This window comes from Natrix helvetica (genome assembly GCF_964273705.1).
Source record: "Natrix helvetica genome assembly, chromosome: 1".
NCBI lineage: Eukaryota > Metazoa > Chordata > Lepidosauria > Squamata > Natricidae > Natrix > Natrix helvetica.
In genome coordinates, this window is record NC_138548.1 from 12822419 (window position 1) to 12839156 (window position 16738).

Here is a 16738-nt window from a genome sequence, read left to right on the forward strand (position 1 = left end):
CTGAAATGGGGTGGGAATGGAGATTTTGCAGCATCCTTCCCCTGGAATGGGTTGGGAATGGAGATTTTGCAGCATCCTTCCCCTGAAATGGGGTGGGAATGGAGATTTTGCAGCATCCTTGGAATGGGTTGGGAATGGAGATTTTGCAGCATCCTTCCCCTGAAATGGGGTGGGAATGGAGATTTTGCAGCATCCTTCCCCTGGAATGGGTTGGGAATGGAGATTTTGCAGCATCCTTCCCCTGGAATGGGTTGGGAATGGAGATTTTGCAGCATCCTTCCCCTGAAATGCGTTGGGAATGGAGATTTTGCAGCATCCTTCCCCTGGAATGGGTTGGGAATGGAGATTTTGCAGCATCCTTCCCCTGAAATGGGGTGGGAATGGAGATTTTGCAGCATCCTTCCCCTGGAATGGGTTGGGAATGGAGATTTTGCAGCATCCTTCCCCTGAAATGGGGTGGGAATGGAGATTTTGCAGCATCCTTCCCCTGGAATGGGTTGGGAATGGAGATTTTGCAGCATCCTTCCCCTGAAATGGGGTGGGAATGGAGATTTTGCAGCATCCTTCCCCTGGAATGGGTTGGGAATGGAGATTTTGCAGCATCCTTCCCCTGAAATGGGGTGGGAATGGAGATTTTGCAGCATCCTTCCCCCGGAATGGGTTGGGAATGGAGATTTTGCAGCATCCTTCCCCTGAAATGGGTTGGGAATGGAGATTTTGCAGCATCCTTCCCCTGAAATGGGTTGGGAATGGAGATTTTGCAGCATCCTTCCCCTGGAATGGGTTGGGAATGGAGATTTTGCAGCATCCTTCCCCTGAAATGGGGTGGGAATGGAGATTTTGCAGCATCCTTCCCCTGGAATGGGTTGGGAATGGAGATTTTGCAGCATCCTTCCCCTGAAATGGGGTGGGAATGGAGATTTTGCAGCATCCTTCCCCTGGAATGGGTTGGGAATGGAGATTTTGCAGCATCCTTCCCCTGAAATGGGGTGGGAATGGAGATTTTGCAGCATCCTTCCCCTGGAATGGGTTGGGAATGGAGATTTTGCAGTATCCTTCCCCTGAAATGGGGTGGGAATGGAGATTTTGCAGTATCCTTCCCCTGAAATGGGGTGGGAATGGAGATTTTGCAGTATTCTTCCCCTGGAATGGGGGGAGGGGAATGGACATTTTGCAGTATCCTTCCCCCGCCATGCCCACCAAGTCAATGCCCACAGAACCGGTAGTAAAAAAATTTGAATTTCACCCCTGTCCCGGCGTCATGTGATCCCCTTTAGCGACCTTCTGACAAGCAAAATCAATGGGGAAGCCAGAGTCTCTTGACAATGATGTTGCTAACTTTAACTGCAGTGGTTCACTTAACGACTGTGGCAAAAAAAGGTTGTAAAATGAGGCAAAACTCATTTAACAATTTCTTCCCCGAGCAACAGATATTTGGGGTTCTTGGGGTCTTAAGCCGAGGTGTACCTGTATATAGTAGGAATCAATTATCTATAGGTGACTGGCTCAGCTTTTCTCAACTTTAGCAATTTTAAGATGTCCCAGTATCGACTTCAACTCCCGCAATTGTAAACTTGCATGTAAAGTTGCCACGGGTGAGTAACATTGGAATACAGAGATAAGAATGCTTCTGAATTACAATGTTCAGAAGTTCAACAATTGAACTTCCATAGTTTCTTCGTTCTATCTGGAGACTGACTTTTATCAAGCATTTTTATACCTACAGTGTATATCAGTGGTGAGATGCTACTGGCTTTACAACCGGTTCGTTAAACGTGCGCTTTCTGTGCACATGCGCCTAAAGTGCTTGCGTGCAGAACTGAAAATGGAGCTCAGTTAGAGGCTCAGCTGATTACCTTCCAAGTCAGCAACGGTAAGCAGAACAGCGAGGTGGGGGGGGGGAATCAGCTGCGCCACACAATTGAGATGAGTTAGAAAGCAGGATATAAAGGACAGGATAGGGCAGGGATGGGTAGGCAGGGCCAACTAGTAGTGGGTTGCAGGCGGTATGTACCGGAGCCTGACCGGAGCACTGGGTACCGTACTGCCCGGTATGTACTACCGTACGTACCCACCCACCTGCCCGAGCTCCTTACCTGTCCTTTAAGCCTTTGGTGCTTCCGCGCATGACACATACAGCGCCTCTGCAATGCTCCGCCCAGCAGCTGGAGTGTCGCGGAGGCTTGCGCAGGCAGGTACGATGCATGCATGCAACGCGCACATCCATGTGGGTGACGCCGGGCCCGTTGCAACTGTACCAGTTGGAATGGGATCCGGAACCCACCACTGGGGTCAACTGATCATCGGTACTACTGTTTGCCTAAACCAATCCAAATCGGCTGAATTCCACCTCTGCTATAGATCCTTTTACTGAAAATAAACTAGAATTATCATGTCTGGATGGCAAATACTTGGACTATTCTAATTTAAAGTGTCATCTAGCTGTCATGGAAATATTTGCTATCTAGAGATAATCCTAAAATTGCAGAAATCAATACTATTAATAGAAAACTGGTCTCGGGAGTTACAGAAGCAATATTTTACTAGGTCAAAAAACTGGATTTCATACAAACAGCACTGCCAGTAGCTTACCCAAATATAAGCAAGGATTTTTGCTGCAATCTGTATGTTTGTGGTACACAGAGTAAGCATATTTTCCATAGTCATTTTTAGATCCTTTTTGTCGTATACAGAACTACTTTACAATGTTTGGAGAACTGTGGAAAATGAAGATTAATTTAATTCTAATCAGCAGATAAATATAGGAAGCACAAGTTGGGTAGAGATGTTAAATGCAAAGCAAGCATGTTTATAGGCTTCCTCCTTGTGATACAGCTACATATAATTTTGTGCAGTTCTCCACATTTCCGCTTTGTTGCAGATCCTTTTCTCAGTCCTAATTTATTTATTTGTTTAAAACATTAATATAGCCGCTCATTTCCTTCCTTCCTTCCTTCCTTCCTTCCTTCCTTCCTTCCTTCCTTCCTTCCTTCCTTCTTTCTTTTCTTTTCTTTTCTTTCCTTTCTAACTTTTGAACTTTTGAAATAATTTGGTTTTTTTTTTATTTACAGAAAAAACTGTAATAAAAAAAGAGAGAACTCTCGGTTGTCTCCCTGTCTCCTTACAGGTGGGATCTGCTGGTTACAGCAAGGACGGGAAGCCAAGTGCACAATGATTCTCCAAATGGGGGTCACTTGGGAAGAGTGTTGTGGCAATGGAAATATGGACATGGCCTGGTCAAATTACTCACACCCGGACAACAAGATCGGCCTTCTTAGGATCTTGGGCCTTGTGAGCTGCCACCCCTGCAAAGGTAAAATGTTTTGTAACTTGCTTTAAGCGCTGGATCCTAATCAGTCCTATGAAGCTGAGCGCGATCTCTCCTAAACTGGAAAGTGCCAGATTTACCCATTACAATTAGAGGTGGGTTTTCACATAATTTTACCACCAGTTCGCCGTGCACTGAAAATGTGAGTGTGCACCTTCCGCGCCTGTGCTTTACTCGCGCGCGTGGCTTGCGCACATGCACATGACTTAGAAAACGTGGCGCAACAGGATGGCATAGGGCCGAGGCGGGTGGGCGACCTGCAGGTTGCCACTACCAATTCGCTCAAACCGATCCAAACCGGCTGAATGCTACCATTGATTACAATATTCTTTCCTTGGCTTCAGGGTCTCTACTAGGCTCTTCCTTTAAATGACGAATATCCCAGAATTTGGGGGTAGAACGGTGTTTCTCAACCTCAACAACTTTGAAACATGTACACTTCCACTTCCATAATCCCCAGCCAACAAGTAGTAGTCTCTACAAATAATGCTTGCTTAATGACCGCTCAATTAGTGAACATTTGAAGTTACGACAAAGCCTGTATTTACAGCCCAAATTTTGAAATCCTGATGGTCACAGACACACATTCCTGTGATCATCTGATCGCATTTTGGGTGCCTGGCAACCGACTTACATTTACGGCTGTTTGCAGCATCCCGCAATCACAAGACCACGATTTTTGGCATTTTTTACTGGTTCCCAGTGCTTACTTCCTGTTCCCAGCAAAAACAATGCCCATTGGGTATAATGGATTCATTTACAATACAATACAATAGCAGAGTTGGAAGGGACCTTGGAGGTCTTCTAGTCCAACCCCCTGCCTAGGCAGGAAACCCTATACCGTTTCAGACAAATAGCTATCCAACATCTTCTTAAAGACTTCCAGTGTTGGGGCATTCACAACTTCTGGAGGCAACTTCTGTTCCACTGATTAATTGTTCTAACTGTCAGGAAATTTCTCCTCAGTTCTAAGTTGCTTCTCTCCTTGATTAGTTTCCACCCATTGCTTCTTGTTCTACCCTCAGGTGCCTTGGAGAATAGTTTGACTCCCTCTTCTTTGTGGCAACCCCTGAGATATCGGAACATTGCTATCATGTCTCCCCTAGTTTGCTTAAGACCGTGGCATTCATTTAACAACCACGGTATACGTTTAATGACTGCCAGACAAACAGTAATAAAATTGGCCTCCTGCTTAACAACTGCCAGGTCATAATTCTGAGCTCAATTACTGTCATAAGTTATCATATTCCTATCGGGTTACACAGACGTGTTAATAAAACTCATTTCAACCCTGCACTACTGTACAAATATTCTCCTTTATAGGTTATAAAATTTGAATGAGGGCTTTTGGCTCTGGATTTTGGCTAATTAGCTGCATAAGCCACAGGGAAAGACAGCTGGTCCTCAGTTAGTGGCTTGTAAACACAGGCTGGACAGCCACCTATAAAGGAGCAGATTTCCTGCATCAGCAGAGGGTTGGGCTAGATGACCCTTGAGGACCTTCTATAATTCTATAATCATTCAACTTTATGTTTAATATAACGTTTTAATTTTAATGATTAAACTTTTAATGCACAACCTCTTTTGCACTTTTAACGTTCTAATTGTTTTATCTCATTATAAAACAATGTTATAATCTTGTAAACCATAGAGAGTCCCTTGACAGTGAGATGGGAAGTAAATAAATTTAATTAAATAAATAGAGGTAGATGGGATGACGACCCTTCCTTTAAACGTGCAAAGGCACTGGGACTATTCCTACAGTTCAGGTTAGTGAAGATTTATTGGACAAAATAATGAAAGCACAATACAGAACATAAAACAGAACTGCTGACTTACAACAGTTCATTTAGTGACTGTTTAAGATTACGACGACACTGAAAAAGCTGAGTTATGACCCTTTTTCAGACACATGCGTGCAAAGGGATTGCGCTTTGGAAAAGAACAGAACAGAATTCTTTATTGGACACAAATGTGGACACACAAGGAATTTGTCTCCTGTGCACAAGTTCTCAGTGTACACACAAACAACAAGTGATAAATCGTGATCGTATCATAAATATACATTCATCATAAATCAAACGATACAACCCTTAGCATTAACCAATTTCGTCGCATTTAAATACAATGACAATAAAGATTACACTTAAACTTTGGAATATTTGTTATAAAGGTATGTTAAAACAACTATAGTCATATGAAGGATGAGGTATGATGATAGTAATATAGATAAATATATCTGATGTAAATATATATAACGATATGAATCATAGGTGATGACGGTGGAAGGGATGCACGAAAGTTCTTTGTAACCAATTGACACACTTTTTACAATTTGTAATGGAAGATGCTTTTAGGGTGTTTGTTGTGTCTTGTTTGTTTGTGTTTTTTTCAAAAAATAATAATAAAGATTATACTTAGTGATACTCGCAGGATACTAAATAAGCAATCAACATGAATCACACTAGGATACTAAATAAAACAATGAAAATCGTAAGATACAAGCAACAAAGTTATAGTCAAAAGAAGATAAGGAGAAAGGTAATAGGAAAGATGTGAAGAATAATAGTAATATAGCTTCATTAGATAGTTTGACAGTGTTGTGGGAATTAGTTATTTAGCAGAGTGATGGATCAACAGAGGGATAGAATCAAGATCACGTGAAGTGTTAATACCACTTTATAATGCCTTGGTAAGGCCACACTTGGAATACTGCATTCAGTTCTGGTTGCCACGATGTAAAAAAGATGTGGAGACTCTAGAAAGAGTGCAGAGAAGAGCAACAAAGATGATTAGGGGACTGGAGACTAAAACATATGAAGAACGGTTGCAGGAACTAAGTATGTCTAGCTTAAGAGAAAGAAGGACTAGGGGAGACATGATAGCAGTGTTCCAATATCTCAGGGGTTGCCACAAAGAAGAAGGAGTCAAGCTATTCTCCAAGGCACCTGTGGACAGAACAAGAAGCAATGGGTGGAAACTAACCAAGGAGAGAAGCAACTTAGAACTGAGGAGAAACTTCCTGACAGTTAGAACAATTAATCAGTGGAACAGCTTGCCTCCAGAGGTTGTGAATGTCCCAACACTGGAAGTCTTTAAGAAGATGTTGGATAGCCATTTGTCTGGAACAGTATAAGGTTTCCTGCCTAGGCAGGGGGTTGGACTAGAAGACCTCCAAGGTCCCTTCCAACTCTACTATTGTATTGTATTGATGGCATGGGGGGAAACTGTCCTTGTGTCTTGTTGCTCTAACGTGAAATGCCCTATAGCCACGATGGCGAATCTATGGCACAGGTGGCACACGGAGCCCTCTCTGTGGGCATGCCAGCCGTTCAGTGGTGGGTTTCAAATTTTTTTAGAACCTCTTCTGTAGGTGTGGCCTGCTTTGTGGGAGTGGCTTTCCAGCCATGTGACCGGGTGGGAGTGGCCAACTTGTAAAATGTGGTGAAACTCACTGGACAACACTCTTGCTTAGCAACCAAAATATTGGCTGAGAAACTCTGGCATTTGAAGCATGCAAGTCTTAAAGCTGTCAAGTTACAAGACCCTTGCACCCCTAACCCTTTAGAAATCCCCCCCCTAGGGGTGTTCAAATGTCACAGCTTTAAGACTTGTGGACTTCAACTCCCAGAATTTCTCCTCCAGTCATGTTGGCTCAGGAACTCTGGCATTGAAGTGTGCAAGTCTTAAAGCTGTCAAGTTACAAGACACTTGCACCCCTAACCCTTTAGAAAAAAAAACCCAGGGGTGTTCAAACTTGAGAGCTTTAAGACTTGTGGACTTCAACTCTCACAATTCCTCCTCCAGTCATGTTGGCTCAGAAACTCTGGCATTTGAAGCACACAAGTCTTAAAGCTGTCAAGTTACAAGACACTTGCACCCCTAACCCTTTAGAAAAAAAACCCCAGAGGTGTTCAAACTTAGCAGCTTTAAGACTTGTGGACTTCAACTCCCAGAATTTCTCCTCTCGCTCTTCATCTTGATGATGTGTGGACGGGCGGGGGGAGGGAGCTGGAACCGGTTCTAAACGGCACTGTAGATTTGTGGAACCTCTTCTATAGAAGAAGTTAGAACTGGCAGGAACCCACCCCTGCAGCCGTTGCCCCAGCCCAGCTCCACCTTGCATCCACATGTGCCCAACTTCAGCTGACCAGCGTGCATGGGCACACTGGTTTTCCGCACTGCTGCATGCGCGGACAGAGGATCGTGCCAGAAACCCAAAGACAAACAGGCAAGGGAGACATGGCTTTGTGTGCCACTTTGGGCCCATGCGCCATAGGTTCGCCATCACAGGGATGGGGCGTCACTTGCTGTTCCCTGAAAGGAGCTTAATTCAGGTAGTCCTCAACTTACAACAGTTCATTTAGCGACTGTTCAAAGTTAAAACAGCACTGGGGGGAAATGACTTGTGACCATTTTTCACACTTACGATCAGCATCTCCAAGGTCAAGTGAACCAAATTCAGAGACTTGGCAATTGACTTAGGTTTGTTGATGGTTGCAGTCTCCTGAGGTCATGTGACCCACCTTCGGACAAGCAAAGTCAATGGGGAAACCCAGAGTCCCTTAACAACTATGTGACTGATTTAAACACCTGCCGGGATTCACTTTTTAATTTTTTAATTTAATTTAATTTAATTTAATTAGCACTTCTAGACCACCCCCTCTCCCAAAAGGGACTCGGGGCGGTGTACAGTCCATATCAAAAACATCATACATAATAACAATTAAAAATTATTAAATGGATAAATACATAAATAAGAGGAGGATAAAATAGACAGAACTGTAATTGCTAAATAAATAATTTAAAATATACAAAGTTTAAAACCCCAGTGTCTTATAAAATTAAGTCCCCTAAAAAACCAGTAGGAAATATATATGCCAGGAGGTAGACGTTAAGAATTATGCCAGACCAGCCAGTCGGAACAGGTGAGTCTTCAGTTTCTGCCGGAAGGAGCGGAAGTCAGTGGTGGTTCTAATGTCGGGGGGGAGGTCATTCCAGAGGGTTGGGCCCATCACAGAGAAGGCCCTACTCCTTGGTGTCGCCCGTTGGCATTGCCTAGTGGACGGCACCAGGAGAAGCCCCTCCCTGTGAGAGCGAATTGGCCGCAGGGATGTATGTGGGAGGATGCGATCCCGCAGGTAACTAGGCCCTATGCCATGGAGTGCTTTAAAGATAGTGGTCAAAACCTTGAAACGCACCCGAAAGACCACAGGTAGCCAGTGCAGCTCGCGCAGGAGCGGTGTTACGTGGGAGTACCTAGTACTCCCCATGACTGCCCGCGCGGCTGCGTTCTGGACTAGCTGCAGTCTTCGTGCGCGTCCCAAGGGAAGCCCCATGTAGAGAGCATTACAGTAGTCCAGGCGAGACGTCACCAGTGCATGAGTGACCGTGCGTAGGGCATCCCGGTCCAGAAGGGGGCGCAATTGGCGCACCAGGCGAACCTGGTGGAACGCCCCCCTAGCCACGGCTGCCACATGGTCGTCCATTGACAGCCGGGCATCAAGGAGGACGCCCAAATTGCGCGCCCGTTCCACAGGGGGCAGTTGTTCGCCCCCTATGGCCAACGTTGGAGTCAGCTGACTGAACCGAGGTGCCTGTAGCCACAGCCACTCAGTCTTGGAGGGGTCGAGTTTGAGTCTGTTGTCCCCCATCCAGACCCCGACGGCTTCCAAACACCGGGACATCACTTCGACAGCCTCGCTGGGGTGATTTGGGGTTGAAACGTACAGCTGAGTATCATCAGCATACAGATGGTATTCAACCCCAAAACCACGGATGATCTCTCCCAGCGGCTTCACATATGTGTTGAACAGGAGGGGCGAGAGGACCGACTTGACAACTGTGGCCAGGAAGGTCATAAACTGGGGAAACACTGACAGGGCAAACTTTTGGGCTCAATCGTGGTCATACATTGAGAATTACCAGTAGAACTTCCAAGGAGGGGTGCAGTCTACCCTGCCTCTTTCTGAGTCCCACCCTCAATACAATACAATACAATACAATACAATAGTAGAGTTGGAAGGGACCTTGGAGGCCTTCTAGTCCAACCCCCTGCCTAGGCAGGAAACCCTGAAACCGTTTCAGACAAATAGCTATCCAACATCTTCTTAAAGACTTCCAGCGTTGGGGCATTCACAACTTCTGGAGGCAACTTCTGTTCCACTGATTAATTGTTCTAACTGTCAGGAAATTTCTCCTCAGTTCTAACTTGCTTCTCTCCTTGATTAGTTTCCACCCATTGCTTCTTCTTCTACCCTCAGGTGCTTTGGAGAATAGTTTGACTCCCTCTTCATTATGGAAGCTCTTTAGATATTGGAAGACTGCTATCACGTCTCCCCTAGTCCTTCTTTTCCTCCTCACTTTTTGCTCCCCTGCTCCCCAGATCATTTGTCTGGCCAAGATCAGAAAGGCACCTTTGGACTTCAGAGATTCTCCCTTTGACTCCGTCCCTGTAAGCATCAGACAAAATGTCCTTCAAAAGAGAAATAATAATAATAATAATAATTAAAAACGTGACAGCCCTCAACTTGGTTGCTGGCCAACCTTCTCCCAGACTTCCAGAAAGGCCCACACACGTCTCCTCCAGACTCCTGCGCTTTGGGGGAATGAGTTTTCGCACACCTCGCCCGCCTGCTTTGAACCCCGCCAGACAGTTTTTGCCCGGGGGGGTCCCCCAGTCACACAATGCACCCGTTTGTCTCCCTCCTCGCCTGTAGTCCAACGAGGCATATTTCCCCTCGTTCTCCCCCCCCTCCTGTTCCCCCCAGACAGTTTTTCTTCTGATTTGTTGCTTGTTCTTGTTTTTTATGTCACGGAAGCTCGGTGCGAAACAGGGAAGACCATTGTATGATAAAAAGCTTTCTCTAGGATCCTTTCCAGCCGACGTGACTCTCCTTCTTTTGGAGACCTCCGGCAAAATACACGTTCCCTGCGATTGTCTGATCATGCAGACACGTCTTTGCAATTTGGGGGAGTTCTTCCTTTGACACAGCTGGGTTGGAATGGAGGGTTTTGCCTGCATTCAGATCACGGGTGGGTTCCGGCAGATACTGCTGCCAGTTCATGCGTGGATGCGCTGTGCGTGCATGCACAGTGCAATACAAAATTGTATTTTGTACAAAACAAGATGAACAAGACGGGAGAACCAGTTTGGGGGTGTAGCAGGCCTGGGTCGCTGCCGGTTCCATCCGAACCGGTCCGAGCCAGTAAGAAGCCACCACTGATTCAGACGTGTTGGAAAGCACATCGTGGGCCTGAGAATGGCCCTGGTGCGGGTACCAGAGGAGACAGAACTGGTCCAGTGGACAAGGGTCAGCCCATTGGTGGCTGGTCAGTAGTGCATATTTGTCAAGTATGATGGCCTTGAACCTGGACAAGGAGAGCCCAGGTGCAGATCCTTATGAGAATGTGGAAAACATCAGCTGCCGTTTTGTTCCCTTCTGAATTCATACAGATAGAGAGTGGGAGGGAGGGAGAGGGAGAGGGGAAGGGAGGGAGGGACAGATATATATTCATGTGTTCACTATTTGAAACTTCCCCAAACAGCTTCTGATAAACAACATCAATGGGAGAAACCAGATTCCCTTAACAGCTGTGTGGTTCGCTTAACAACTGCAGGGATAAAATTAACAACCATGGCAAAAAAAAAAAAAGTTGCAGAATCGAACACAACTCACTTAACAACCACTTTGCATAGCGACTAAAATTCTGGTCTCAATTGTGTTCCTAAAGGAAGGACTAACTATACATTCCTATCCGTGGGAGTGATTCTTTTCATTGTTCATGCTAAGATCAATGGAATGTTTTTACGATTTAAATATTAAGCTCAAGAGGCGGGATTCAATTATTTTGATACACACACACACACACACACACACACACACACACACCACATCCTCATCCCCTAAATTCTGCTGAAGGTGTTACCTAGCCTGCTAATGAAATGTTCAGAAACCAACCCACAAGCTCAGAGAACGAACCTCCACCCTCATCCTACTATTTTATTTTATTTTATTTGATTTCTAGACCGCCCCCTCTCCCCGAAGGGGAGAACTATAGATACTTGCCACTATTGCACACACACTATATATATATATATATATATATATATATATATATGTATGTATGTATGTATGTATGTATGTATGGATGGATGTATGGATGGATGTATTTGTGTTACAACCCCTGGTATGGACAAATATACAGACCAGGTTTCCAATCCCAGTAAGGGTATGGCTAGCTTATGAGAGTTAAATAGCTCGAAATGGATCTATACTAGTCTCCCTTTATTTATCAGCACAAAAAACAACAACAACAACAACACGCACACACACACACACACACACACACACATATATGTATGTGTGTTACAACCCCTGGTATGCCTAAATATGGGAGGAAGGTCACTACTCCCTCATTTCTGTCCTTCGGCTTATCACAGAAGACCATGCAGGCAGAAAACCATATTTTTATTTTTAATGTTGCCTTTTTATATTTGTGTTGTATTTGTACTGATAAATAAATAAAGGGAGCCTAGTATAGATCTATTTCGAGCTAATTAGCTCTCATCAGCTAGCCATACCCTTACTGGGATTAGAAAATTATATATATATAATTTATACAATACAATACAATACAATACAATACAGAATACAGATAGGGCATCAGAATAGGGTAGGGTAGGGTAGGGTAGGGTAGGGTAGGATAGGATAGGATACAATACAATACAATACAATGCAATACAATATAGAATACAGAATACAGAATACATAATATAGAATAGAAAATAGAATATAATACAATAGACCAGAATAGAATATAGAATATAGAATACAGAATACAGAATACAGAATACAGAATATAGAATATAGAACAGAACAGAACAGCATAGAATTCTTTATTGGTCAAATGTGATTTGGCACCCAATTAATATTATTTATAATAGGATATTATAAATTATTATATTATAATTTATAAAGGAACACCATTTATGAAGAAACCAATTTATAAATGATTTGTCCTCCACTTCCTGAGATGAACCCTGATGTCTACTTCTTCTAACAATGGTTGACACCTTGTTTTCCTTTCTTCTCCCAGAGTCCTGCGAAGGGGTGGACTGTGGAGCAGGCAAGGTTTGCAAAATGAAGCATAGACGCCCGCAGTGTGTCTGTGCTCCCGATTGCTCCAACCTTCCCAGGAAGCTCCAAGTGTGCGGCTCCAACGGTTTCACCTACCAAGATGAATGTGAGCTCCTCATGGCCAAATGCAAAGGGCAGCCTGACTTGGAGGTCATGTACCAAGGACAATGCAAAAGTGAGTGTTGTTTCTCTTCCGTGGCTGTGTCTGATCTCCAGGCAGGAATCTCGAACTGTGGGGTCCTTGGTGGTCTCTGAGCCTGCTGGTTGCCTTGCAGACCATCACTGATAACATTACCAAGTTGGGTAATAAAATGGACCACAGGTATTCCTCGATTTACGACCACAACTGAGCACAAAGTCTCCGTTGCTAAGTGAGGCAGTTGTTAAGTGAATTTTGCCCGCTTTTACAACCTTCCTTGCCTCGGTGATTAAGTGAATCACTGCAGTTCTTAAGTTAGTAACACGGTTGTTAAATGAATCTGGCTCCCCCCATTGGCTTTGCTAGTCAGAAAGTCTAAAAATGACTCCAGGATACTTCAACTGCCATAGATATGAAGCAGATCTGAATTTTGATCACAGAATAGAATGGAACGGAGTGGAGTGGAGTGGAATGGAGTGGAGGGGAGTGCAGTGGAACAGAACGGAACAAGAACAAGAACAAGAACAGAACAGAACATAATTCTTTATTGGCCAAGTGTGGACGCACAAGGATTTTTTTTCTCCTGAGCATAAGTTTCTCAGTGTACATACAAACAACAAGTGATAAATCATGATCATATCGTAAACATACATTCATCATAAATCATAAGATACAACACTTAGTGATTATCACAGGATACTAAATAAGCAATCAACATAAATCACACTAGGATACTAAATAAAACAATGAAAATCGTAAGATACAAGCAACACATTTATAGTCAAAAGATAAGGAGATAGATAATAGGAAAGATGTGAAGAATAATAGTAATACAGCTTCATTAGATAGTTTGACAGTGTTGCGGGAATTAGTTATTTAGCAGAGTGATGGCATGGGGAGAAACTGTCCTTGTGTCTTGTTGCTCTAATGTGAAACGCCCTATACCTATGATGGCGAACCTATAGCACGCATGCCACAGGTGGCACGCAGAGTTCTCTCTGCGGGCATGCCAGCTGTCACAACAGCCCAGCTCCACTGCGCATGTCAGCCAGATGGTCTGCAAGGCTCTGCCGCGCCCTGGGGGGCGAAGGCTGGGTGCATGGGCGGGGGGCGGGGGGCTGGGTGCATGGGCGGGGGGCTGGGTGCATGGGCGGGGGGCTGGGTGCATGGGCAGGGGGCGGGGGGCTGGGTGCATGGGCGGGAGAGCAGAGAGGGGGTCACGACGTATGCATGTCTGGGACGTCTTGCAACATGTGCAGGGGGCGGGGCAAATGCAGGGGGTCAGGTGCATATGTCACAGGGGGCAGGGCATGTAGGGGGAGTCGCATGAACATTGCATTATGGCTGCGGGTGCCCTCACACTTTCGGCACACAATGACAAAAGGTGACTATGAGGTGAGTTGGGCTGAGGAACAGTGACTGATCCAAGATCACCCAGCCAGCTTTTATACCTAAGGCGGGACTAGAACACACCATCTCCTGGTTGTAGACTGATGGTTTAACCACTAATGGTCGCCATGATGTAGAAAAGATGTGGAGACTTTAGAAAGAGTGCAGAGAAGAGCAACAAAGATGCCTAGGCAGGAAACCCTATACCGTTCCAGACAAATGGCTATCCAACATCTTCTTAAAGACTTCCAGTGTTGGGGCATTCACATCTTTTGGAGGCAACTTCTGTTCCACTGATTAATTGTTCTAACTGTCAGGAAGTTTCTCCTCAGTTCTAAGTTGCTTCTCTCCTTGATTAGTTTCCACCCATTGCTTCTTGTTCTGTCCTCAGGTGCCTTGGAGAATAGCTTGACTCCCTCTTCTTTGAGGCAACCCCTGAGATATTGGAACACTGCTATCATGTCTCCCCTAGTCCTTCTTTCTCTTAAGCTAGACATACCTAGTTCCTGCAACCGTTCTTCATATGTTTTAGTCTCCAGTCCCCTAATCCTCTTTGTTGCTCTTCTCTGCACTCTTTCTAGAGTCTCCACATCTTTTTTACATCGTGGCGACCAGAACTGAATGCAGTATTCCAAGTGTGGCCTTACCAAGGCATTATAAAGTGGTATTAACACTTCACGTGATCTTGATTCTATCCCTCTGTTGATGCAGCCTAGAACTGTGTTGGCTTTTTTGGCAGCTGCTGCACACTGCTGGTGCCCTCATATTGCCCTCATGCTATTTTTCATGATAGAATAGAATAGAATAGAATAGAATAGAATAGAATAGGCATACATTATGAAATGAAATTTTCCTGCATACAGCTCTCACCTCCAATATACACTACAAAACCATGACAGAATAAACAAACAAACAAACAAATACAAAATTAAGCATATACCTGTATATATTATGTGACACAGAGAAGCAATCAATCTAGTTTGGATGTACATGACGAGAAAAACAAATCTTTCAAGTTTACCAGACGGATGGCCATATGGGGAATGTTGCAGTGGTGGGATTCAAATAATTTAACACCCGGTTCTCTGTCCTAATGACCAGCTGGGTAGGTGTGGTTTGGTGGTCACATGACTGTGTGGGCATGGCCAACTCAACGTCACTCAGGTTGATGGGCGCTTCGCCTTAGCTGTTACAATGTCAGAAGGCTTAACCAGAGAGGCAGTTTCTGTAAGCAGGGCACTAAAAATTAGGCTAGAAACACCAGAATGTTTCCTTCCTGCCTTCCTTACAGGATTAGGCCTGTAAAGTGGAAAAACAAAACAAAGTGAGATTTCTTCCAACAACCGGTTCTTCGAACTGCTTAGAAAGTTAACAACCGGTTCTCCCAAATAGGTGCGGACCGGCTGAATCCCACCACTGGAATGTCGGCCTTCTCAGAAATTTTATCATTTTATTGATTTATTTCAATTTATATGGCCACTCATCTCCATACCATAACTCTAGGCATCCTTGTGTTCCATAGGAATGGAAGGAACCTCCATGTCAAGAGACAGTCTACCTCCCAAGGTTGATCTCCATGTCTTTCTTTGCAACAGAATCTTGCTCCAGCGTGGTCTGCCCCGGAACCCACACCTGCGTGGTGGACCAGACCGAGAGTGCCCACTGTGTGATGTGTCGCGTTGAACCCTGTCCAGATCCCACCAGCCTAGACCACACAATCTGTGGGAACAACAATGTGACCTACCCTTCTACCTGCCACCTACGGCGAGCCACCTGCTACTTCGGTCAATCCATAGGGATCCGGCATTACGGAAGGTGTACATGTAAGTCTGGTGTCAATGTCTAAGGCGTTTCCATGACTACTACATCACCTTGAGAAGGGGAGGGAAATGCCATGCATACTTTTGGCCAGAGTAAAAGTCTCATATTTCTGTACTGGGATGTGAATGCGCCTGTCCAGGACCCTGCCATAACGTCCTGTTGGAGAATGTGATTGATGATCTCAGCCAGAGGGGAGGGGGCACAGGGGTAAAGGTCAGATGCCATTAAGTGTGATTTAGTTTCAGCTACACAGAAGTCCGTGCCAAGATGTTAGTCCTAATAAACGAATGGTTCTACTTTGAATTTCGTCTTGGCGCTCGTAAATTAATTAGGGCAACTCTTGGAACCTTCGCATCTGGCTTCGATAGGGGGAAACCTAATGTTGGAAGAAATTTCCTTCTGGGTTCAGTCCCAAGAGGGGAGAAAGACTCTGGAAACATGGTGGCTGTTTAGAAAATTGTTTTAATGGTGGATAGGATCATATGGCTTGAGATGCTTGGGAAAAAGGGAAGAGATGCTTAGAGAGCCTGAGTTTTATACCCTCTCTTGGTACCCACCTTGGAGCTTCCTGTTCCTGTGTAAGACACGTATTCTGATTGGTGGTCAGACTCCCAGGGGGCCGGGGTCTTAGCTAACTTTGTAGGCTGGCTGTCTTTTTTTTTTTTTGGAAATTTTTTATTTTATTTTAATTAAACAAAAACACAAAAAAGAATCATCCTTCATTACATCTTGTAGAAAGCGTGTCGATTGGTTACAGATAACTTGAGTGCATTTCTTCCACAGTCATTACTTGTAGTTCATATTAGTTTATACACTTTAAATCAAAAATCTTTGTATATCTTACTATCAATGTACCACAATTCTCATTTGACTACAATTATTTAAACGTGCTTTTACCTCAAATTATTCATACTTAAAAAC

The 16738-nt window shown here is 44.5% G+C and overlaps 1 protein-coding gene across 3 annotated transcripts in view; it reads left to right on the forward strand.

Moving 5' to 3' along the window:
- The window catches only part of FSTL3 (follistatin like 3), a 170762-nt gene that overhangs the window by 20909 nt on the left and 133115 nt on the right, over window positions 1-16738 (forward strand). For all 3 annotated transcript variants that reach the window (XM_081960262.1, XM_081960261.1, XM_081960260.1), the window contains 3 exons: window positions 3128-3313; window positions 12428-12643; window positions 15592-15819. In XM_081960262.1, the coding sequence (XP_081816388.1) occupies window positions 3128-3313; window positions 12428-12643; window positions 15592-15819 (630 nt within the window). The remainder of the gene's footprint in view (window positions 1-3127; window positions 3314-12427; window positions 12644-15591; window positions 15820-16738) is intronic.